This window comes from Heterocephalus glaber, unplaced genomic scaffold (assembly GCF_053883595.1).
Source record: "Heterocephalus glaber isolate CG9 unplaced genomic scaffold, H.glaber_assembly_v1.0 deba00001444, whole genome shotgun sequence".
Taxonomy (NCBI): Eukaryota; Metazoa; Chordata; class Mammalia; order Rodentia; family Bathyergidae; genus Heterocephalus; species Heterocephalus glaber.
In genome coordinates, this window is record NW_028258297.1 from 11,318,910 (window position 1) to 11,341,142 (window position 22,233).

At 52.4% G+C, this 22,233-nt stretch overlaps 1 protein-coding gene across 1 annotated transcript in view; it reads left to right on the forward strand.

Annotated features, from left to right (window-relative positions):
• Myh9 (myosin heavy chain 9) overlaps positions 1-22,233 on the forward strand; it is an 86,155-nt gene that overhangs the window by 40,526 nt on the left and 23,396 nt on the right. The window contains exons 4-14 of the mRNA XM_004845690.4: positions 7,605-7,632; positions 8,492-8,585; positions 12,583-12,675; positions 13,222-13,285; positions 13,814-13,912; positions 14,300-14,443; positions 15,263-15,358; positions 16,154-16,272; positions 17,817-17,969; positions 18,853-19,026; positions 20,353-20,526. Coding sequence (XP_004845747.1) covers positions 7,605-7,632; positions 8,492-8,585; positions 12,583-12,675; positions 13,222-13,285; positions 13,814-13,912; positions 14,300-14,443; positions 15,263-15,358; positions 16,154-16,272; positions 17,817-17,969; positions 18,853-19,026; positions 20,353-20,526 — 1,238 coding nt within the window. The remainder of the gene's footprint in view (positions 1-7,604; positions 7,633-8,491; positions 8,586-12,582; positions 12,676-13,221; positions 13,286-13,813; positions 13,913-14,299; positions 14,444-15,262; positions 15,359-16,153; positions 16,273-17,816; positions 17,970-18,852; positions 19,027-20,352; positions 20,527-22,233) is intronic.

The window sequence follows — 22,233 nt, forward strand, 5'->3', positions numbered from 1 at the left end:
ACTCCTTCTCACATGGACTTTGTGAGGAAAGTGCTGTGTCCATCAGAGGCTAGGGAGATGCTCAGGGTACAGAAAGGCGAGATCTGAGTAGATTGCCAGTTCAGACGGTGAGGAACTCGAGCAGCAGGAAGCCACAGATGTGATGGCTCCACTTGGTCAGGAACATGTTGGCCAGGAGGCTGGGGCCCTGGGAGCACTGGCACACGAAGACCCTGCTGTCTGCTGGTGAGGGCTGGAGCTGGGCCCTGTGCATCCCCGTGTGTAGAGGAGAGACAGTGTGGGCTCACCCAGGAGGTCCAAGCCCTGTGTCAGTGTGGTATAGCTATTGCCCTTGCAGGCTGAGCACCTCCTGTGTGCCAGGCGTTGTGCAGAGAGACACAACGCAGGCCCAGGGTTCCTGCGTGGAGGAGGTCGATTTCTAATATCTAGAGGGAGGTAAAATTGACTTCTTTTTTTTTTTTTGGTACCGGGGATGGAACTAGCGCCCTTGCGCTTGCGCAGCAGGCGGTGAAACCACTGAGCTAAATCCCTGGCCCTAAATCGACTTCTTGATGAGCATGTGATGAGAATGAGGGTCCCAGCACAGAGGGGAGGGGTGTCCGCCCGAGGCTTGAGGGCTGCTGGGGTGGGGCAGGATTTAGAAAAGGCCACAGCACTTCTGTAGGCTGTTGGAAGAGTCAGACTTGGCCTTCAGGAGAAGCCTGCCTGAGGACATGAGGACGTGAGGGGTGAAGGAGACTGATGGAGTGGACTCTGGCTTTGTCACTTCCTAACTGCGACCTGGCTGGGATGTGTCAGCTAACTGGTGGAGCCTTTGTCTTTTGTCTGCCTTGAGCTTAAGGAGACTTAGGGGTGGGGCTAGAGAGCTAAGGAGCCGCCGAGAGTGATGGCCGGGCTGTGATGAGTACCTGCGGATGGGAGACTACAGCAGGAGACTGAAAACTCTTCTGGCTGAACTGCCAGCTGCCACGGACCTTGCTCCTACTCAGTCCTGGTGTGTCTCCGTGTGTAGTGAAGGCGATGACCAGATGCTTCCTTTGGTGGGCTTTAGTCTCCTCATGGAGACTCCTGCAGGCACAGGAAGTGACTTGACAGAGCCCCTTCCCCTGCCATCACTGCTGCCCAGAGTAGAGCTCAGAACTGGCGTGGCCTCTGTTTTGTCAGATCTAGTTGTGCAGCGTGTGGACACCAGGAGAGTGTTGTGCTGCTCCCGAGTGGGCTCTCCTGTAGTGCTGAGGTGCTCTTCCCTCTGTTGTTCCGGCAGCCTGCTTTGTCCTCCTCTAGGAGAGCTGGGCCCGGGGCTGCCAGGTTATCTGGAAGATCTTTCTAGGAGAGGAACCCAGGGATAATAGGTCCTTTGCAAGGATTCAGCTCTAAGCATCTTGTGTTGTTTCCAGTCCAACCCATGTGGTCCGTCCACTGTGCTTTGCTCTGGGCTGGCTAAATGGGAGATGAGAATCAGGTGGCATCTTGAAACCTAGTACTTTGGGAGTCATTGAAAATTTGACCCAGTGGTCCCAAAAAACAAACAAGGATCCACCTGTAGAGTCCCTAATGTCGAGCTCTTTTGTGGTGGGGGCAGATTCTGGCTGTTAGAATGTGTGGTTGCCCCTTCTCCTAGGCAGCAGGGCCTCCGGCTTCTTCAGGATGTGTCTTTTTGTACTGTCACCATCCATCTTTTAGTGTGGATGTTCCTGTATCCCTGAGCAAGGGTGACTCAGTTCATCCCAGGGATGTTAAGTTCTCTTTGCAGGGCTGTTTGTGGGGTGCAAAGGTTTTGTGAATGTTGCCCAGCGGTGTCAGTCCTGCTCCCTGTGTGTGTCCCATTGTCCTTCTGCCCTCTTCACCCCTTGCTCCCTCCCTGAGAGCCAGCCCTATGCAGAACTGTGTACTGTGGTGCATTCCCCTCTGCCCAGGGTTCAGCAAGGGCCCCCTCCTGCCCTGCCTTTCTTTCTCCCCATGGGGGAATCTCAGGGAAGAGTAGGCAGAGCTGACCTGTGAAGCCCTGGGGACATTTGCCATGGGCCTTGTGCTCCCCTGTGGCTTTGAATTTCCCTCCTGCCTGCCAGACCTGCTGGAACTGGCTGTACAGCAGCTGTGGATAATCTTTCCTCCCCACCTTGCTGCAGGAAAGGTGGACTCACAGCAGCTCTGGTCTTCCCGGTGGGTTTGCTTGTATACAAGGAACTTACCTGTGTTCTGCTGGTGCATTTTGCCAAGAGAAATGCTTGTTTGAGGGCTTGCTCATCTCCTGACATAACAAAAGTTAAGAACCGTCCCTGGAGCTTCAGGCTAATCATCCAGCCTGATGGGGTGGGCTGCCCAGCCTCTGCCCTCTGCACCCGGAGACCTGGGCCTCTTGGGCAGGTTCAAGCCAAGGTCCTGCCTGAGGAGCAGCAGGCCCTTGGGTGGATGTGCTGGGCCAAGTCCAGGTGTCTCTGGCTTCCATTGCTGCCGAGTGAGTGTCTTCCCTGGTGTGGGCCTACCTGTGTGCTCTGGAGACCACGTTGTGTGCCTGGGGGTCCCCGGCTGGGACTTCCTTTTTCACTGGCCTACTACTGGGCAGGGAGGCTGCCAGGCGGCTCTGAGACTTAAGGCCTCAGCCAATAGGAAGCAGTATTTTGTACCTGTTCTCTCTCCTGTCTGTCTTCTTGTCAGTTAAGCTGAGAATTGGGCTGGGTATGGAGAAGGAAGCAGGCCAACTTGAAAGGCCATCCATCTCCATACCGGAGTGTTGGTGGCCCTTTGCAGCACTGAAAGTGTAGGACCTTGCTGGTCCTGCACTTGCCTAGCCTGTAGGAGGAGAGGAATTGGGGGAGAACTAGGAATCCCGAGGCCTGAGTTCTCAGCCATCTCTGTGACTTTGATCAAATCATTGGTTTCTTGGGACTCTGTGACCTGAACCCTGGGCTGAGACAACTGAACCAAATGCTCTCTAAGGCCTTCCAGCCCCCGAGGTCCAAGGTCATATACTTCGTGAAGTGCCTTGCACGTTGGACTGAGGCCCAGATGCTGTCCATGAGAAGTGATTCTGGAGTCTTGGAGTCTGCTGAGGGCTGCCTAGGCTCCCCATCCTGGGTGACATAAGGCAGGGACCACCGTGATGCAGCCTGCACAGTGAGCCACCCCCGGACTCTGCTCTGGAATTTTCATGAAAGCCGAAGACCCCTCTGAGGTGGGAATTTTGGGCCCTGTTTGTCACAGATCATCCGGTCAGTCCCATCTCACACAGGCACATCGTCCACTCTGAAGCTGCCCACTCTTGTCTTTCTGTCTTGACTCATATCCACTTTTCAGGCCAGGGACCCAGTGGTCCTGGAGGTGGGTCCTGTGGGCAGTGCCTCTTCCAGCTGGGATCCCCAAGAGTTTCTCTGTGGGAGCCCCTGACTGGAACACCTGCGAGGTGCTGTCTTATGTGTCTGGCCGTGAGTCAGTCCCTGGCAGCAGCTGCTGGTGAACCAAGCCCCACTGCCTTCCCTGTACTTCCTGTTGGGCTGATGTCACTGCTATGTGAGCTTTGTGACCTTTTATGGGTAAGAATTGGCTCCTGTCTCGGAGGAAGTGAGTGCTAAGGCCCCCAGATGCTTGTACCTGTGTCAGAATGCCAGTAGTCAGGTTCCCCTCCCCAACCTGAGCTGGCCTTCTGCATTGTCTGGAATCACCTGTCCACACTGGTGGCCTCTGTCACCTTGGGTGACCTCATCATGTAGGCCCAGCCTTTTGGATTGGAAATAAAATCAGAGCAAAGATGTCTGGTCACCGAATATGCAACTCATGAAAGCCTTTCTTGTTTCCGGAAGTGCTCAGGGGGGAGCTCAGAGATGCAGAGAGCTGGGGTGGTTAAGGTCAGTGTTCAAGGTGTCTGCCTGTATTGAGGTCCATGCCATTCAGCCAGTGCTCAGAGCTGCCCCTTCTGCTTCCCAGAGGTCGATGGGGCAGGCACTGTGTGGGGAGACACAAGAGCAGAGGGCAGGACCGAGGGTGCCAGAGCTTCCTTCTCTCTAGTTGCCTTGGGTGTGTCTGGACCCATAGTTGTCACACTCATCTCTGAGGAACCCTCTCTTCACCCACCATCCACTGCTCAGATGTTTGGGAAAGTTTTACTGGGGAAAAGTTGCTTGCTGCTACTTTTTTAAAAGTCTGAAAACCGTGGCAGAAGACTCACAGTCCTGTCTCTGCCCCATGGTTCTTGAGATGGGACAGGGGCAAGAAGACTTAGGTGCCATCCCTGCAGGGAGCCTGTGTACCAGGATAAGATTGCCTGGTGGCGGTGCACTCCCCAAGTCCGGGGCTTCTCCACAGTAGGGGAAGGAAGGGTATTTTCAAATAAGCCTTCAGTTCATACAGAACCAAACGAGGACTCCATCAAAGCAAATGGAGTGGGCTGGACTCTTAAGTGTCCTCATCTGCTGAGTTGAACAGTGAGGGACAGGGCTGGTGACATGAGAGCCACAGAGGATCCCTGCCAGAATACACAGGAATAATAGGGTCAGAGCAGAATCCCAACCATCCCGCTGTCCAGAAAGGAGACCTCTGGGCTCAGGAACAAATCCTGAACTGCTGTGAGCAAAGACTTGTGGAAACGGGGTGGCCATTCTTGTCTTCTCTGTCTCTGAGGTTCTTGAGTGGCCACACGGTAACAGACTGACCCCTACCATGAGTACCACGAGGACTCCAGGATGTACTGGGCTACCTGTGGTTCCTAGGCAGGTGGATTTGGGGTGCTAAGTGGTGGGGACAGGGGTGACAAAATGAGGATGGGCTTCCACTGGTTTTGTTTCCAGAAGTGTTTGTCCCAATGAGGCTTCTGACAAAGCAAATTAAGGTGGCCTTGAAGCACGTTTAGGCGGTGTGGACAGTGGTAACTGGGGCTCAGGAAGTGGAAGTGAAAGGACAAAGGGGCAGAGCTGGGCATGGTGGGGTGGGTGGACCCTCGATGGTGAACCTGGCTCTTTGGAATTTGGACTGTGCAGGCCTCTGTGTGTGCCTGTTTCTGTGTGTACCTGCATGACACGTCTGTCTATACCTGTACTCATGTGCACTGTGTGCCTTGAGTGCATGTGGTGTGTACCTAGGTATATGTGCCTGTTGTTGTTGGCTTTTGGTTTGTTTGTTTTGTGACGCCATCCCTCTGTGTAGTCCAAGCCTTGAACTTTTGTTGATCCTGCCTCCCTCAACCTCCCAGGTGCCGGGATTGCAGGCCCCACCACGCCCAGTGGTGTATGTGCCCATTGTGCATGTACGTGCACATGTGTTACTGTGCACGGGTGCTTTGGTATGTCCGTGTCCACATGGGAGTGTGTGTAGGCACGGCTGTGTGTTTCTCTGGACATGTGTCTCTAGGCAGGTGTGTGTCTGTCCCTGTGTATGCATGCACCCATGTGTGTCGCCCTCCAGTGCATGCTGGGGACTCTGCTTCCTGTTCAGCAGAGGAGCCTCTAATGCCTCACATAGAGGAATTCCAGCCATGCTGGGGACTGGGCTTGGAGGCCCTGGGAAAAACGGTTCCTTCTGGAAGGGATGGAGAATGTTTCCTTTTATGGTAGTGCGGCCGTTGTGGCTCATGGCTTGCCAGCTTGCAGGTACATTCTTGCCTGCTTGTGGAGTGGTGACTAAACATGCCAGCGGCAGACTACGGGGAGCTGCAGTGTGCGGGGGAGGGCAGGGCCTGGGGTGACAGAGACGTCTGCCTCAGCCTTTATCAGTGGCTGAGCCCTTGTTAGGGAGCCAGGGATGAAGACTGCTGACTTCTCAGCCTGCCCCCTGCTCCCTGCCACCTCCTTCTCTTCAGTCTACCCGCCTGTCTTATCAAGGCTCTCTCCTTGCCTGGCAGCCTTGAGGGGCTGTGGTTTGTGGAAAACAAGATGAGGGGGAAGAAGCCCCCTCCCCGCACCTTTCCGCTGAGTGGTTCCCACACTAGCGCAGGGGGTAGGGTGTGTTTGTGGGGTGTGAGTGACGAGCTCCCCCACCCTAGCCCATGAGTATTTCTTAGGAGCGGGGAGGAAGGCTGCAGCTGAGGGGCAGCTGCTGCTTGTGCCTGTGAGGCTTGTTTTCTCTTCTTCCTGTCAGGCACCCTCTGCACCTCCTGAATGACCAGAGGGCGGTCAGTGACCAGCCCTGTGTGCTGCTGAGATCAGGCATGCCGGGAAGCTCACCTAGGCGAGGGGCGGGTGACCTGGCCTGTGGTCACTGCTGGCATAGAGCAGCAACTCAGTGCATTTCCTGAGGCCACGTGCAGAGAAAGCCAGGAGTCATCCTCCCAGTGCCTCGTCATACAGGCCCTGGCCCGGCCATGGTGCCCTTCCGGAGCATAGCACCCGTTTCTGTCCAGTGCTGATCCTCCCTATGGCTGCCAGTACTGTACTCCTCACTTGGTCCTCCTGCTGTCCAGACAGTGCCACTGCCAGTGCTTTGTGCTGGGGTGGTAAACAGACGGTGGTCGTTTGGGGAGCCTCCTCTGCTCGCAGAGTACCACAGCAGGTCTGCTTCATGTGTTATTTCTGTTTCTCAAAATAATCCTGCAGAGGGGTCAGTAGCAGATCTACTTTGAGTTATGGAAACTGAGGCCAAGAATAATTACTTCGCTACAGCTAAGACGTAAGGAAGTAGCCTCATGCCAGATGCAGGCTGTTTTGGCTGGAGGGAGTGGATGGATGTCTTTCTCAGAGTGGGGTAAAAGGAAAAGAATGGACTTATGTTGAACACCCAGCACTGACCTGGGTCAGCCAGGTTGTCTTAACCATGTCTGTCAAGCTTAGCTGTCAAAGTGTGGGGCACCACTGTCCTCCCTGTGCCTAGGGACCATATTCATATCATTCCATGCTAAGCGGTCCACAGAGCTGGGGGTAGTTGCTGACAATTGACCCAGAGAACAAGCTGTCATGGACGTGTGTCAGAAACTGTTATTCATTCCACACTCCACCTAAAGTGACATCATCAGGTGCCTTGCACGTGGCAGACACCGTGCTGGTGTGTTTTTGTATGTCATCGACACATGAGCCTTATCCCACACCACAGAGGAGGGGGCTGGGGCTCAGAGAAAGCTTTGTACTCTCCCAGATCTCACTGTCCCTGTGTGAGGTGGCATCCTAGCCACAGCTGTCCCATTGCAGAGCCAGGTCTTGTCGTGCCCCCACCCCTATTCCCTGGACCCTTACACGGTGTTCCTCACTTAGATGGGTTCAGTGTTTAGAACACCTGCCCAGGGCCTTGTTTCTAGTGGCCTTTGCCCCAGCTGCAGACATGTGTGAGCAGATCCCACAGTAGTGCTCGGTAAAGTGGCCTTTGGAGAGCTTTCCACAGTTTGCCTCCTGCGTGGTGGGAGAGACAGGGCTACTTGGGTTTCATGGGCTGGGACAGGCAATGTGGTGGGCAGTCTGAGCTCCTGGAGAGCAGGAGTGGATGCCCAGGGCAGTGCCATTTGTGAAAGTTATGCCCTGAGCAAGGCCCACAGTCAGGCCTTGTGGGTGGGCTGCGAGGGCCTCCTGCCACAGGGGCACTTGAGGCTTTGTGCTCCTTGTCTGGGGAATGGGCAGCCTTTTGGAGTCAGTGGTGGGCAGTTTTTGAGTCTGGCTGAAAGTAACCTGATGTTTCCTTTGTTGCAGACCGAGAAGATCAGTCCATTTTGTGCACGTAAGTGTTTGTCTGGGTGCTGGGGAGCCTTGTTTTCACCCTGATCTGTTTTTGCAGTGCTTGGGCTAGAACCCAGCCCTATTGTTCTTCTTACGGAAAGAATATTCTTGCTCTGTTAAGACCCAGTCAAGGAATTCCATTCCCAGTTCAGCCCTCTCTGCTTCCCCTGGGGACGGGACTTAGGGTTATGTGTGCGCTGCTCAGGGGTCCCATAGCTTGGGAAGCTTGGGGTCACAGCCAGAGACTTCATTGGCTTCCTCAAAGGAGGGCCACACAGGTCAGCGGGTGGATTTAAAACAGAGGAATCTTCACCATTGAGTCTTTTTTGACTGAGTCAAGTTGGGAATTGACTGGCCTGTGTGAACTCCCTAGCAGAACTCAGTCTTCCCAGCTCCAAATGGTGGGTTTCTTTACGTAGATTTAGGTTGACACTGGTTAGCCTCTGAGCTTAACACTCAGATAGATAACCCCACTGCCGTTAATTGATAGTACAGAACATGCCTTTGAGTGAAGTTTCAAAGAAACATGTTTAAGTGTCTTTGACCGAGCCCTAAGTCAACAGCTGCCTCCTGTTGATTCCTAAAACATGTGTCTTCGAAGGCTGCCAAGTGACCAGGGCAGGCAGTGGATATGAGCTGACTTTTGTCCGGCCTCTGGGAAATGGACCCTGGGAAATGGACTGAGAGAGGATTCCAGAACTTAGCATTTAGTTGGGTGTCCCCCTTTTCTCTAATAGCTTTGGGTCCCTCATGGGCACTCAGCAGAGGAGCAGAAGGGTAGCAGTAAGCTTTCGTTGGAGAGGAATGGAGGCCAGGGGTGTGGCCTCACCTCAGTGAGGACTTCCTTGACTCTCTTGCAGGGGTGAGTCTGGAGCGGGCAAGACAGAGAACACCAAGAAAGTCATCCAGTACCTGGCTCACGTGGCCTCTTCACACAAGAGCAAGAAGGACCAGGTGAGTGCCAGGCCACCCTCCCTGCCACTGCTTGCGGCTCCTTCACTGGGGTGAGGGAGGAGGACTTAATGACTGTGGCCTCGATTTTAAGTGAGGATGGTTTGGGGAACAAAGCAGAGGCCCGCCCCCCTTTTGCAGGCAGCAGCGTAGCGGTCTTGGGAGTGGTTGAGTGGTAGCAAGCTCATTCCGCCTTTGGTTTCCTAACTTTCTGAGTTCCTATGGAAACTGGAGCCATCCCAGGGTTTGCTTAGCAGCACTCTTGGCATTGGAAGCTAGTTGTCCTCCACCTCTGAGTCTGGAAGACACAGTTCATGACTTGGTTCTCAAGTGGACTGAGGCTTGAAGGGTCTTGGGCAGACCTACCCTTGAGTTCCTGTTTCTTTTCCTTGCTGTTGAAGTGCCTCTGGGTGGGCAGCCCCCCAGCAGAGAACGAAAGGATATTTGGAAAGTTGTCTCACTTCCATTTTTTCCCTCTCCCCCCTGATGGATTTTAGTGGGACCCAGCAGTGTCCTGGCTAGGTGAGCTGCACGTTTACTGCACGTTATGCACCGGGAATGCGTGTTCTGCCATCGTGTGCCCTTGAATACTGTATTTTTTTCTCAGCAGCTTTTCACTCCACACCGTCGTCACTCTCTGCAACTAGAACTCTTCTTGTAGGCTTAGCACACTGTCTTGGGAGGAGGGGCTGGGTGTGATACACAGTGGCCTCTTGTGCACTCTGAAGTGGCAGTTCCTGCAGAATGGGTACAGCCTTATCACCTAGCTGTTCTCAGAATGCTGGGCCTGCCCAGATTTCCGCACACCACATGACAGCTGTCATGCCCTGCAGACACTTGGTCTCCTGGAGCCCCATGTGGTCAGTGGACCTGACCAGGTGCAGGAGGCCAGCTCGTCACCTGCCACCTCTCTACTGGCTGGAGACAGTGCCGGGAAGCCCCACACTGGAGTTTCCCTGGGGTGGGCGTGGTCAGTCTTAAGCATGACCGTGGGGTGCTCTCTCTTCCTCAAGCACACTTAAGGTGCCTTGTGAGACCCAAGTGCCAGTGGTGTCCCCTGAGGCCATCAGGCGCTCTCTGCTGCACGGTGGCTCCACCTTACTGGCTCTCTGTGTGCAGCAGCATTCATGAGTAAGTTGGGGTGTGTCTCTGCATGCAGAACTGGGGTGTGTCCTACAGAATATCCTAATGCATACAGTCCTCTGGAACCAGACCAGAAGTAACTGCTCAAATGGCAACTTCTCAAGACTTTCTGAAGCTTTTTCTATGAGGTGTCAGGAGTTATATTTAGAAACTAATAAAGTTTTTTCTCTGTCCATCCCCCATTTTCCATTGTTTTTAGGAGTCCTGTTATAAAAACAGCTATGAGGTTAGGAGTTCTCTAGCTGTGGTTTTCCATCTCTGAATTTGCAGTAAAATCCATTTCTCAACTATTTGTTGAGTGCCTGGTATGTGACTGATTCTCAGGAGGGTGACACTGGAGTCCCTACCCTGGAGACAGAACCACAGTTAGCAATAAAATGGGCCCATGTGCCTTATGTCTGGGAGTCCAGCTGTAGAGGAGAAGGCAGGTCCTGAGCACTGCACGAAGATGGCCTGTTGGGGCCGCGGGATGATAGGGGAGCAGACTGTCAGGATGTGGTATGTGCTGTGCACCCTGTTCCTGGCTCTGTATCCAACTAGAGTGATCGAGTAGGTTGCCAGTGGCATCCACTCGCTGCCCAGGCCCTCAGAGTGACAGGCCATTGACCAGTTTGGTTGATCTCTATGTCTGAAGGCGTACTGTCATTTTCCACATGCAGTAGAGGCACAAGGAGCTCTTGAACTTGGCTGGCTGTTCTTGTAGTTGGAGGCATGTCTGGCATCTCTGGGAGAGAGCTCTCTCTCTTCCTTGCAGCGCCTGAGGCGACTATTCCAAGGTTGGCAGAGCTGAGCTAGGGTGACAGATTGTCCAGGTGGACTTCTGTGGTCTGAGCCAGGCCATCGATGCCAGCCCTCTTTGAATAGTTTTTATGCCCTAGCTGGAGCCCACTGGCAGAAATATGGCCCAGTGAAGCCTTTCAGAAACTGGATAGGTAATTTCAAATTAATGAGCACCCACCCCTCATCATTTCATGTTATGCAAATTTCATTGAAAAGTAAAAGTTTCTTCTGTGTCCAACTAGATGTCTGTGAAGAAAAACCCTTCCATAGTGGCGGTCAGGGAACTTGGTGCATCAGAGGGGTTGCCCCCACCTGGTCCAGCCATCCCACCCTTCATGGCAGCAAGCAGCATGTGTTTTCAAATGGAGGCCTCAGTTTTGCTTCGCAGCTGGGCGTCACAGGCTCTGGGAGGGCCACACTCCGCCTGTCTGCGGGAACGGGAGTGGCCTGGCCAGCCTGGCAGTCTGGCAGTCTGGCGTGTGCTTTGATGAGAGCTCTGCAGTGAGTGGGAGCAACTCCCATCCAGATCTGGCTCTGTGGGCTGCCTCAGCTGACTGCCTAGGCCCTGCCCCAAGCCTGTGGATGGGAGCTTGGGGTTCACTTATTGCCGGTACCAAGTGCACATTGGAACTTGCTCTGTGAGTTTGACCCCTGCTCCTTGGCCTGGTCCTTCTGACCCTCCCTCAGGAGCAAGGCACCAGAGGGACTCTTCCACTTGTTCATGTGGTCCACAAACAAAGGCTTCCCCAGCCTGGGAGAAGTCCTGGCTGAAGATGGCTGTCCAGGAGGAGGAGGCTCTGTCCCAGTCCTTCCTCGCTTCTGGTGGCCTCCAGACTGGCTAGGCTGCCTTCAGAGCATCCCTAATGTCCTGCAGACAGGTGGCACCCGTGTTCTCCTGGGCCTCCTCCTGCTGCTGCCAGTTCCACTTTCTTCACTCTTAGGCAGCTGTAGTTTTTGTCAAGGCCTGGCTTGCTCCAGCCTTGCTAATAATGCAAAGCCCACCAACCCTGTGCGAGGGTCTTCCCCCTCGAGGGTCCTGGCTCATAAGGGGAGTGAGATCTCGTTTTCCTCAGCCAGTATTGGTTATTGTCTGGCCTGCTGGGCAGGGCAGTAGCTGCTTCCAAAGCTGACCTGATCTGACAGGCTAGAGCCCCGGTGTGGGGCTGACAGAGGTGAGGTGGGAGACCTGAGTTTGGCACCTTCTTTACTGTTGGTAGCTGGGTGGCTCTCCTCTTCCACCTCCACTTCTTCTGTGATCTGGGTCTACTGCATCCTGCCTGCCCTGAGTGTTAGGAGGATCGAGGGATGAGAGGGCGTGAGGGTGCCTTTTGTCAGCCACAGAGCACCAGGAGTCCACAAGCAGGATTCATTGATATATTTTTCTTTTTTCTTGGTACCGGGAATCAAACTTGGGGCCTTGCACCTGTGAGGCATTCAGCAGAACCACTGAACTAAATCTCCGGCCCCATTAATGATAGTTTTAAATAGCTCAGACCCTAAGGCAGGCCTTGTTGGTCCCATGCTCAGATTCTGCCATGGTGGGTTAGGGGATGGCAGGGCAGGGGCTGGTAGGGGCAGTGAAGTGTTGAGTAGGACATAGAGGAGATGAGCTTGTGTCTTTTTGGATCTCATTCCCACCTCTCCTTGTCCTATGGAAAGGAGAAAAGAATGTGGGCATTAGAGACAAGGAGGGTGGCAGGAGGCAAGTGTCCATATGGGATGGAGACTGTCCCGGAGAAGGATTGGAGCCCAGTATCTCTTCCTAGTCCACACGCTGCTTTCCTAGGTGCTGCTCCAGGCCGGGTTCTGGAGTCGTGAGTGCTTCCTGCCTCCCCTCCGGGGCTGCTGCTTTGTCAGTCCATGGATAAAAGCTCTCAGGATTTTCCAAGGCCTGTCAGCAAGGTTGTACTTGAGTGATACAGGAGTCTGGCACAGCAGCCACCACAGCCATCGGGAGCTCTGTTCCTGGCATGTTGGGCCTACAGCATGGCTCTGCCACCTCCCTTCCACAGGCAGGGCTGGCTTGGCAGCCTGCGGTGCTGGCTGGCCTTCACTGAGGCTCTGGGTTCCTTTGCAGGGGGAGCTGGAGCGGCAGCTGCTACAGGCCAACCCCATCCTGGAGGCCTTTGGGAATGCCAAGACTGTGAAGAATGACAACTCCTCACGATTTGTGAGTAGCAGGTGGCAGTGCCTTGGGGCAGGAGCCTTGCAGAGCTCTGGCACACATGGCCTTTTGCCTACGTGCCCTCCCCTCCAAACAGGAAGGCTCAAACTTGGTGCTTCCTCGTCTAGCAGGCTGGATGGGGTTTCTGTCCCATGGGACTGCCTGCCCTCTCTCCATCAAGGTGGTCTTAAGCAGTTTCTTCATCCTCCTTCCCAAGAAGTGGGAAAAGCTTGTAAGCAAAGACTGCACGTGGTACCCAGTGTCCGGCTGTACCCAGTCATTAGTGCCCAGGGCCAGATCGTGCAGAGAAGACTGCTGCTTCTGATGGGCCACTGTACCTTGCCTCCGTGGAGAGGCTTGGGCTAGACAGGGTCGTGTGGCACCTGAGTCCTGCGTACATTGGGGTGGCATGTAGATGTGAGCTGCCACTTGGGCCTCTCCCTCCAGCCTGTCCCCACTGATACAGGAGCAGGGTCAAGCTTCCCCAGCCTCTTCCTTTCTCCCTAGCTCTCCGAGGCAGGGCCTCTGATCTCTTGATTTGTCTTTCCTTAGGGCAAATTCATTCGCATCAACTTTGATGTCAATGGCTACATTGTGGGTGCCAACATTGAGACTTGTATCCTTATAGTGCACTGGGCGGAGGAAGTGGCCTCCATAGAGGAGAAGCTGCTTCCTGATTCCAGCATGTTGTCCCTTTCAGGCGCATCGTGATGCACCTCAGTGGAGTTAGGGAGATACCAGGATAAGCCCATTGAAAACCCAACATAGAGCTTGGAGGTTTTTTTCCCAGGCAGATAGGGCTCTGCTTGGATTGGGAGAGAATTACTGAAAAATCATCCAGTGCACCCAGAGGGATGGTATCTGGGTAGATGCTACTCTCTCTCCTCTGCCCACGTATGGCCTTGGCTTGTGGCATATCCAGTTGTCAGGCGGGGTCCCTCTAAACAGACAAGGCTCCCAAGGGTGTGAGCTGCTCTTTTGGATGAGCTACCCTGCCTGAAGGATGGAACCAAGGCAGTTTGCTTTTGCTGGGTTTTGCCATTGTGTGCCATTTTTTCTTCTGGTGATGTTGGTTCCTTCTGATGTGGAGGAGAGGAGGATGGTTGCCTTCCTTTCATTGTATTGTTCCTTAATATCTGCAAAGATCTTTTGGAGAAGTCTCGAGCCATTCGCCAAGCCAAGGAGGAACGGACCTTCCACATCTTCTACTACCTGCTGTCTGGAGCTGGCGAGCACCTGAAGAGTAAGTTGTGGCCCCCTGGGCTCCAGAGGTCCTGCTGGGATGGGGCCATGTGGCATCAGGGATGTGAAAATGTTGCCTTAGTTTCGGGAGGAGAAGCACAAGTGACTGCTGTCCTTGGGCCATCCTGAGGGCGGGGCCTTCTGTTTCTGAGCATGCCAGAGGAAGGCGTGTTGCAGGCACAGTGCCCATCACAGGCCCCGCTTCTCTTCTCTGCTAATGTGTGGGTCACCGGCATGCTGAGGAGTCAACAGGGATGTGCCTGCAGCTTCCAGGGCATCCGGAGGCCCAGGGTCTGCCCCCTGTCTCCAAGCCTCTGAGATTACAGCATTGACAGAAGCGTTTGCTTTCAACACCTGACTGACTTGCTTCTGCTTCTACCCCTCACAGCCGACCTCCTGTTGGAGCCGTACAACAAATACCGCTTCCTGTCCAATGGGCACGTCACCATCCCGGGGCAGCAGGACAAGGACATGTTCCAGGAGACCATGGAAGCCATGAGGATTATGGGGATCCCAGAAGAGGAGCAGATGGGTAGGGCTGGCCTCCTGTGGGTGAGGGAGGCAGGGAGGCTGGCCATTGTTTCCTTGAGGAGGCTGGGACAGCTGATGGTCTGGGGAGAGCCTCTTCTTGGGGCTTCCTGTGGAGCTAGAGGAAGACCATGAGGGGTCGAGGCTTGAGGTTTGTTCTGGTTGGCACCACAGGCATTCACACGGTGGGGCCCAGCCCCCCAGCCCTTGCCATGCTGTTGGTGGGATAGTCCTGCTCTGTCTCAGCATAGCGTGGAGCGGGCGGAGGACGTCTCTTTGTGTTGGTGAAACCCACAGTGAGCAATGGTCCTGTGACTTCTGGTTCCTTAGAGGGAGGGTAAAAAAGACTCGAGTCCTCAGCCTGCTTGAGGCTGAGTCTGTAGGATGATGGGGCGATGGAGGGATGTCCCTTTTTCTACCTGTGTCCACTTTGGTGCATAGTGTGTGTCACAAGAAAGTGCAGTAAGTGTTTGAGACAGAGTCATCTTTGCTTAACCATCGACCATATGTAAATAAGCAGGCATGGCTGTGTTGCAGTGAAACTTTATTTGTAAGAGCAGGCATTGGGCCCTAGGCTAAGGGCATGTCCTTGTCCAGATTTAGAAGTGTGGAGTGTTACCAGAGCTCCTGTCTGGACATAGAGCTGCCCAAGCTGACTGGCAGGGAGGCGGTGCATTAGCCCACACCCTGCACCCCTGGGACCCCAGGGAGTGTGGTGCCCCTTCTTGGCTTGCTGCTTTAAGATCCTCAGGGGAGGGGCCAGCCCCACTTGGGATTCATCTAACCCCATTTGCTTCTGACCTACCTCTGATGCCCTCCAAAGGGTTGCTGCGGGTCATCTCAGGGGTTCTTCAACTCGGCAACATCGTCTTCAAGAAGGAGCGGAACACCGACCAGGCATCCATGCCCGACAACACAGGTAACCCCTGTGGGCTTCTCACCCGAGCCATGGGGACAGGTGCCTGGATGTGGATTTGCTCAGGAAAAACAGTTGCAGAAATCTCCCACCCTCTTAATTTTGTGTGCGTTTATGGGGTGTATATCCCTCTGAATTTTTTGTATAGATATAAAAAACACATGAACATCACCCATATGCTTTTTTCCCATAGTATAAGCTTTTTCCCCATACTAATCGTATGGATTAGGGCTTTTCTTATTAATTTCTGAGGCCAAATCACTTGTCTTGAATTATTAAAACAGTGATTTCTGCTATGGCAGAAAGTAATACAAGCCTTGCCCATGAACACGTTGGATGTAGCATCACATCCTATTAGCCACAATTTCCTTGGGCTGTTGCAAATGACCCCATTTGTTATTCAGCCTTAGCACGCTCTTTTTTGAGTCTTTCTAAAAAATTGAACACAAGGGTATGTGGCCTGTGCAGGCTGTTTCTATGGGGCCATGTGGTGCCGTGCCTCTGGCACTGTGCTGGGCCTGCCTCCTCTCAGTTTTTGGGTAGGGACCCACTTAGCACTGATGTGGGTCCTCCACTTAGGACCTCTGCCCTGGGGCCTCTCTGGAGGTAAGGGCCGCCACTCCTGCTGGCCTGCACCATGGCACTGCTAAAGAAGGGCCCAGATTCAGTTGTCTGGCAATGATCGCTCAGTTATCTCGGCAGCTTTCTTCTCTATTTGCAGGTTGAGCAGAGGGACTTGTTCCCTTGGGTCTAATTAAACCTTTTACCTTATCCCTCCTTATTCTTTGAAAATACCAGCTGCCCAAAAGGTCTCCCACCTCCTGGGCATCAACGTGACTGACTTCACCAGAGGCATCCTCACCCCACGCATCAAGGTGGGACGAGACTATGTACAGAAGGCACAGACCAAAGAGCAGGTGTGTTCACCAGGGCTGGGGGCAGTGCTGTGTGAGGCATGTGCACATGGGTTCCCTTATTCAGTCCTCAACCCCGGGTATGGAGCGTGAGCAGGCTGCCCCCCAGAGAAGTCAGTGAAGGCTGCCTTCAGTAAGGTCCCACCATGCCTCTACAACTGAGTTGACATTTCGGCTGCTTGCTCGTTAGGGATGTCGGCACATCCTGTCTCTGTATAAAGCGAGGACTCCATGTGTCGTAGTACAGCTCCTGGTACCAGAGCGGCAGCCTCCCATCCTCGGAGCTCAGGCCCAGCTGCTGTCTCTCCACCACCTGCTGCCTGGCTGCATGTGCAGGGACAGGAGTCGGAGTCCCTGTCTGTACCAGGCAGGGGTGCCTGCTGCCCCTGGAGTCAGGGGCCTCCCAAGCCAGCACTGCTTTCCCCTCTGCTGGGGTTTCTGGTTTTAGTCATGGTGCTGGTCGTGTAGATTTTAGTACCAGTCTTATCTCTCAGTACTGGGAAGATCACCTGCTTAGTCCTTTTTCTAAAAGGAGCCACCCTTGGTGCTGACAGCCTGTGGTTGCTTCTGTACCATCGCAACAGGTCAAGGACATCACTGTATTTCCAAAGACAGTGTGCACTGTTACTGCCAGCAGTGTGCAGTTGCCAGTAATTTAGTAGAAACTGTGTTTTTTAAAATGATGAAAATGCTATGTAAACACTTAAGAAAATACAAGAGTTGAGAGAAGGGAAAATATCATAGTCTTATCCAATTAAAATTATTGTTGGGCAGCAAGGTTTTTTTTTTTTTGGTACTAGGGATCGAACTCAGGACCTTGCGCTTGCGAGGCAGGTGTCAGCACCACTGAGCTAAATCCCCAGTCCCTAGTTTTTGTTTTTTTAATTTACAGTGGTACCTCTCTGTTCATTAACTCAATTCTTCCTACGATTCTGGTCGCAAATTGAACTAGACGAGAAATGAATCAAATTTCTCCATAAGGTCAACAATGAATTTGAATTGGTTCTCATCCAACTTGGTTTGCAACCAGAATTGTGGAAAGAATCAAGTTTGTGAACTGAGGCACCACTGTAGTTGTCACTCTGGCTTTTTATTATGGAGCTTTTCAAACACACGCAAAAGAAGATAGTGCCTATAATGGAAAGAGCCCCATGTGCCCATCATGAGGCAACTTCAACAGTTACCAACTCTTGGACAGTTTTGGCATATCATTAATCTTATCTAAACCACCCTCCTCAACTGCATTATTTTGAAGAAAATCTCAGTCTGTCACGTCTGTAAATAATTTTATATGTTGTCATTTTATTTAAAAAGTTCTTGCAAATATTTGAATTTTCTGTGCCTTGATTACTGGGCTTGTAGTTTGTTTCCATTGTTCATCATTCTAAACAGTGCAGTGAACATGCATGAAGTTTTTTACTCTTCCATATTTAGTGCTGTTTCTCTGGGGGAAGACCCCCAAAGTGAAATCGAAATCATCAGGGGGAAGGGCATGAGGGCTTTCAGACTCCTTGTATCTGACATTTTGTTCTGGATGGTGTCCCTAGGCTGACTTTGCCATTGAGGCCTTGGCCAAAGCCACCTATGAGCGGATGTTCCGTTGGCTGGTGCTGCGCATCAACAAAGCTCTGGACAAGACCAAGAGGCAGGGCGCTTCATTCATAGGGATCCTGGACATCGCTGGCTTTGAGATCTTTGATGTGAGCCTTGCCCTTTACACTCCACTTCACTGCCTCCTTGGCTTCTTCATTGCCTTTTCCTTGGACTAAGAATCCTCTTCCCCATGGTCCCATGGCTGCTAGAGTGCCCATCTTCTATGTGTGGAGACATCTGTTCCATGTTGTGGAAGCTGTACAGGAGCATGCCCATTCTCAGCCAGAGATGTTGCAGAGAATGTGGCTTTCAGATCATATTCTTAGAGTTTATGGTAGGTCTTGCCTATATTTATTCTTCTGGCAATATTTATTGAGCTTTGGGATAAGACATTGTCCCTGCCCATAAAGGCCTTGAGAGCTGATAGGAGAAAGTAATAATTACAGTGGATCTGAGGTTCTTAACCTGGGGTCCACAATGGAAAAGATTGTATCTTTATTTCCTACTAACTTTATTTTATTTCTCTTTGAAATCGTGCATTTTTTTTCAACAAAGTACATAAACCATGATGCTATTGGCAGTGCTTGTCATCTGTCACCAGCAGAAGCCAGATACTTTCTTATAGTCCAGTCCAGTATGTAGAAATATTTATCCTCATCTGCATCAAAATTTTGGAAGTTAAACCCATAGCTAATTCTTGTTCATGAGGAGCATAGTATATTGCTGCATCACAGTGTTTTGATAATTGTATTTAATATAACGTCTTTCCTTGGTAAACTACTTTATGCATTTAAAGACATTATTCAGAAAGAGGCTTGAGCAGGGTGTAGCAGAGGTCCACAGGCCCCAGAAGGTGAAGGCCACCTGCTGCTGGGTGGTACAGGGCAGCCCAGGGAGGTGCCCGTCGTGTCCTTTCCAGAGGCTCTCCCTCCTTGGGGCTCCTGGCCCTTCGTGGAAGGGTGTCTCTCTGACTCCGCTTTCCTCTTGCAGCTGAACTCCTTTGAGCAGCTGTGCATCAATTACACCAATGAGAAGCTGCAGCAACTGTTCAACCACACCATGTTCATCCTGGAGCAGGAGGAGTACCAGCGTGAGGGCATTGAGTGGAACTTCATTGACTTTGGCCTTGACCTGCAGCCTTGCATTGACCTCATCGAGAAGCCAGTAAGAGCCCGCTGGCCTCCCTCGGGACAGACCTGACTTCTCGCTCCTCTTCCCTGTGGTGTTCCTGTTCCTTTGGTGCTGTGTGGGTTGTGGAAGTCTTTTGTTGATGCTGTGGGAAGTGCTGATCATGGAAGCCTCCCTCAGAGAAGAGGCTTTGGCTGGTGGGGATGTGCCTGGGTCTGAGCATCCTGTCTGTAGTCCCAAAAGCGCTGCAGGGTCTGCCTTTTCTGTGTCTTAAACAGCCATACTTTTGTGAACTAAGGCCCCATCTCCAGACACCTTTGCTGCAGCTGCGAAGTGCGCAGATCCTGGCTGGTGTTGAAAGCTTTTCCTGCCTGTACATATGAAGCTCAGCCCCTTCCCCCTTAGGGCTAACATGGCCCTGGAGCTTTACCCACAACACTGGCTGTTGAGGATGGCTGGGACCTGACTCCTCTTCCCTTTCCCAAGCAGGGCATTTTCAGTGTTCTACCAAGCAGGTGGGGAGTCTTGGTCACCTGTTTGCTTTGGGTTTGGGATATGTGCTCTGTAATGAAGCCTGGGTTGTATTTCTCGGTTATCTCCTGAATATAGTTAAACACATTCATCTCATGTCCTTCCTGGAATCCTGCATGACTTGAGCATGTGGATAACTGAGTCACACAGAAACATTTAATCAGAAAGCCCAAGACACGTCTTTGTAATCCTAACATGAAACTATTTAATGGTGATGTTGTTTTGATTTTTTCTCAACCAGTTGAGTTTGGTAATTATCAAAAGTCCTCCTGGCTTTACGTCGTGTCTAACAGTCTTTCTACAGCATCTGAGTCTGCTTTCTCATCTTACAAGTTCAGTGTGCAGAAGGCTTTCAGGTCTCTGGGCTTCTCTCTTCCCCAAAGGGACTTCCTGGTATCCTCCTGCCTCATATAACTGTGCAGACACAGAGTGCAGGGTATGTACATGCTCGGAGTGAGGGGCCCCCAGCCGAGCAGCAGTCCCCTAGGCAGAGCCCTGCAACCCCAGACCAGGTGCTCTGGGCCCGGGGGCTGTTGAGCTGTGCTTTTTATCATATCGATGAGGGCATCACTAGTGAAGTCACCACCAGCACAGAAGCTAGAGAATGATCACAGGGTTAGGGTCTCAGCTGCAGCCTGGACACTGAGGTTTCTTTGTAAACTAGAACTTTTAAGCAGTGCTTTTTTTTTTTTCAGTGCTTCTTCTTTTTTTTTTTTCCCTGGAAGGGAATGATGCTCACCTTCCATGGGCTCCTGGGGATGCCTATACCAGGCTCGAGGTTGGGGGTGGGTCCTATGTGCTGCTCACAGTGCCTTGCTCTGCTTTCTCCAGGCGGGCCCCCCTGGCATCCTGGCCCTTCTGGATGAGGAGTGCTGGTTCCCCAAAGCCACTGACAAGAGCTTCGTGGAGAAGGTGATGCAGGAGCAGGGCACCCACCCCAAGTTCCAGAAGCCCAAGCAGCTGAAGGACAAAGCTGATTTCTGCATCATCCACTATGCTGGCAAGGTGAGGAGTGTGCAGAGGCTGGTGCCAGTCAGACCTGCTCAGGGAGGTGGGGTTCCCAGGGCAGCCCTGAGGGGGACACATGGGCCAAGCAAGGTCTTTGTCCATGACTCGTCTAGTAATGGGGCTGGTGAGCAGTCAGCACTCACACTGGCAGAGCACCTTCACACAGCCGGACTTGTTGAAAGCTTGGCTCCACGCGGAGTGTGTATTATGTTAGGCCCGCCTTCCATGGGTGGGGTAGATTCGGCTGTGTCTGGAGTTGCAGTTAGAGCTCTGCCACTCTTAAGCTGGTTGACTTTGGACCAATTACTTAGTCTCTCTGAGCCTGTGTTTCCTTATCTGGAAGAGGAGGCGACCCCCTTCTGTGCAGTGTTCCATGCGTTAAACAGGTTTGTAAGGCATGGTGCTCCCTCCCAGGCAGGCTCCTCAGGCTCCGCATGTGGGGATACCGGCTGCATCATGTTTCTTTGTGGGGACTGTCCTACGTGGTGCAGTGTTTAGTAGCATCCCTGGCTTCTCCTACTAGAGGTCAGTCACTAGCTCCCAGCAGCTCCAGGCGTTGTGAAACAGTATTCTTCCAGGAGGGCGGGGAACTGCCCCTGCCTTGCAGCCACCACTGACAGAAGCTGTTGTCATTGCCAAGGCTGTGCAGCCAGGCCATGGTAGACCTGCCATCAGTGTTTAGTCAGCATTCGTCCTGCCAGCCCTTCTGTTCTGCAGCTGAGACCTCACTTAGCCATAGAGGTCTGTGCCTAGATTCAAGTGGGTTTTTCTCAGCAGTTCTGTGCCCTGTGCACAAAGTTCCTAATGATGAACTGGAGCCCAAGCATGCAGTTAGACAGGGCCGGGCTGTTTCCTGATCAGCATCGAGCCCAAGCCTCCCCCACAATCCAGCATGTGGCCCACCCTGCCCGGCCTCTCCTAGAGGTTGCTGGTTCTAAGAGTGCTGAAGCAAATCTCTTAAGACTACTTATGAAAAAACTAATAATCCTAATCACCACCTTCAGGAAGTGCACATGTGCAGCAGTGCAACAGCTCACAGCGAGCCTTTGCTGTCCTGTTACCTGTGCTCCGGGAATATGGGGACACCCTGTGCACCATCAAGGGCCTGCATGATGCCATTGGCTGTGCGACAGCAGCTAAAAGGTCAAGGATGGTGGCTGTGCTGGGGTGCTGAAGTGTCATAAAGGTGCCCAGTCCGCAGCTTTGTCTTCTCAGAGCAGGCATCGTTGTCTCACAGCAAACCCACATGCTGCACCTTGGGGTCCATAGCAGTGCATGTGTGTGCCCCTAGAGGGCAGTTTGGGTTAGGAAGAGGGAAGCTCTTTATTGTTCTGGGACCTCTTGCAATGAAAATACAATACCGCTCGTGTTATTAAGAACATATTTCAAAAAAAATTTGGATAGATGTACCTTAGAGAAAACATGAATATTCTAAAAAAACAAAAAACACAAATTACTTGTCTTACTACTATAAGGAAATGTTACTAACATTCTGATACATGTCCTTCTAGGATTTTTTCTTTGTGTTATCCTAAAAAAGAAAAAGGCAATATTCTTTCGTGTAGCTGCAACATCATTTTCTTAGTAGTCCCCTGTTACCAACTATTTTTAACTTTTTGCTCTTACTCATAATACTGCAGAGAGCATCTTGTCCATACCTGTGGCCCTTGTCATTTCCTTCTTGGGGATGGAGATACTGGGCCA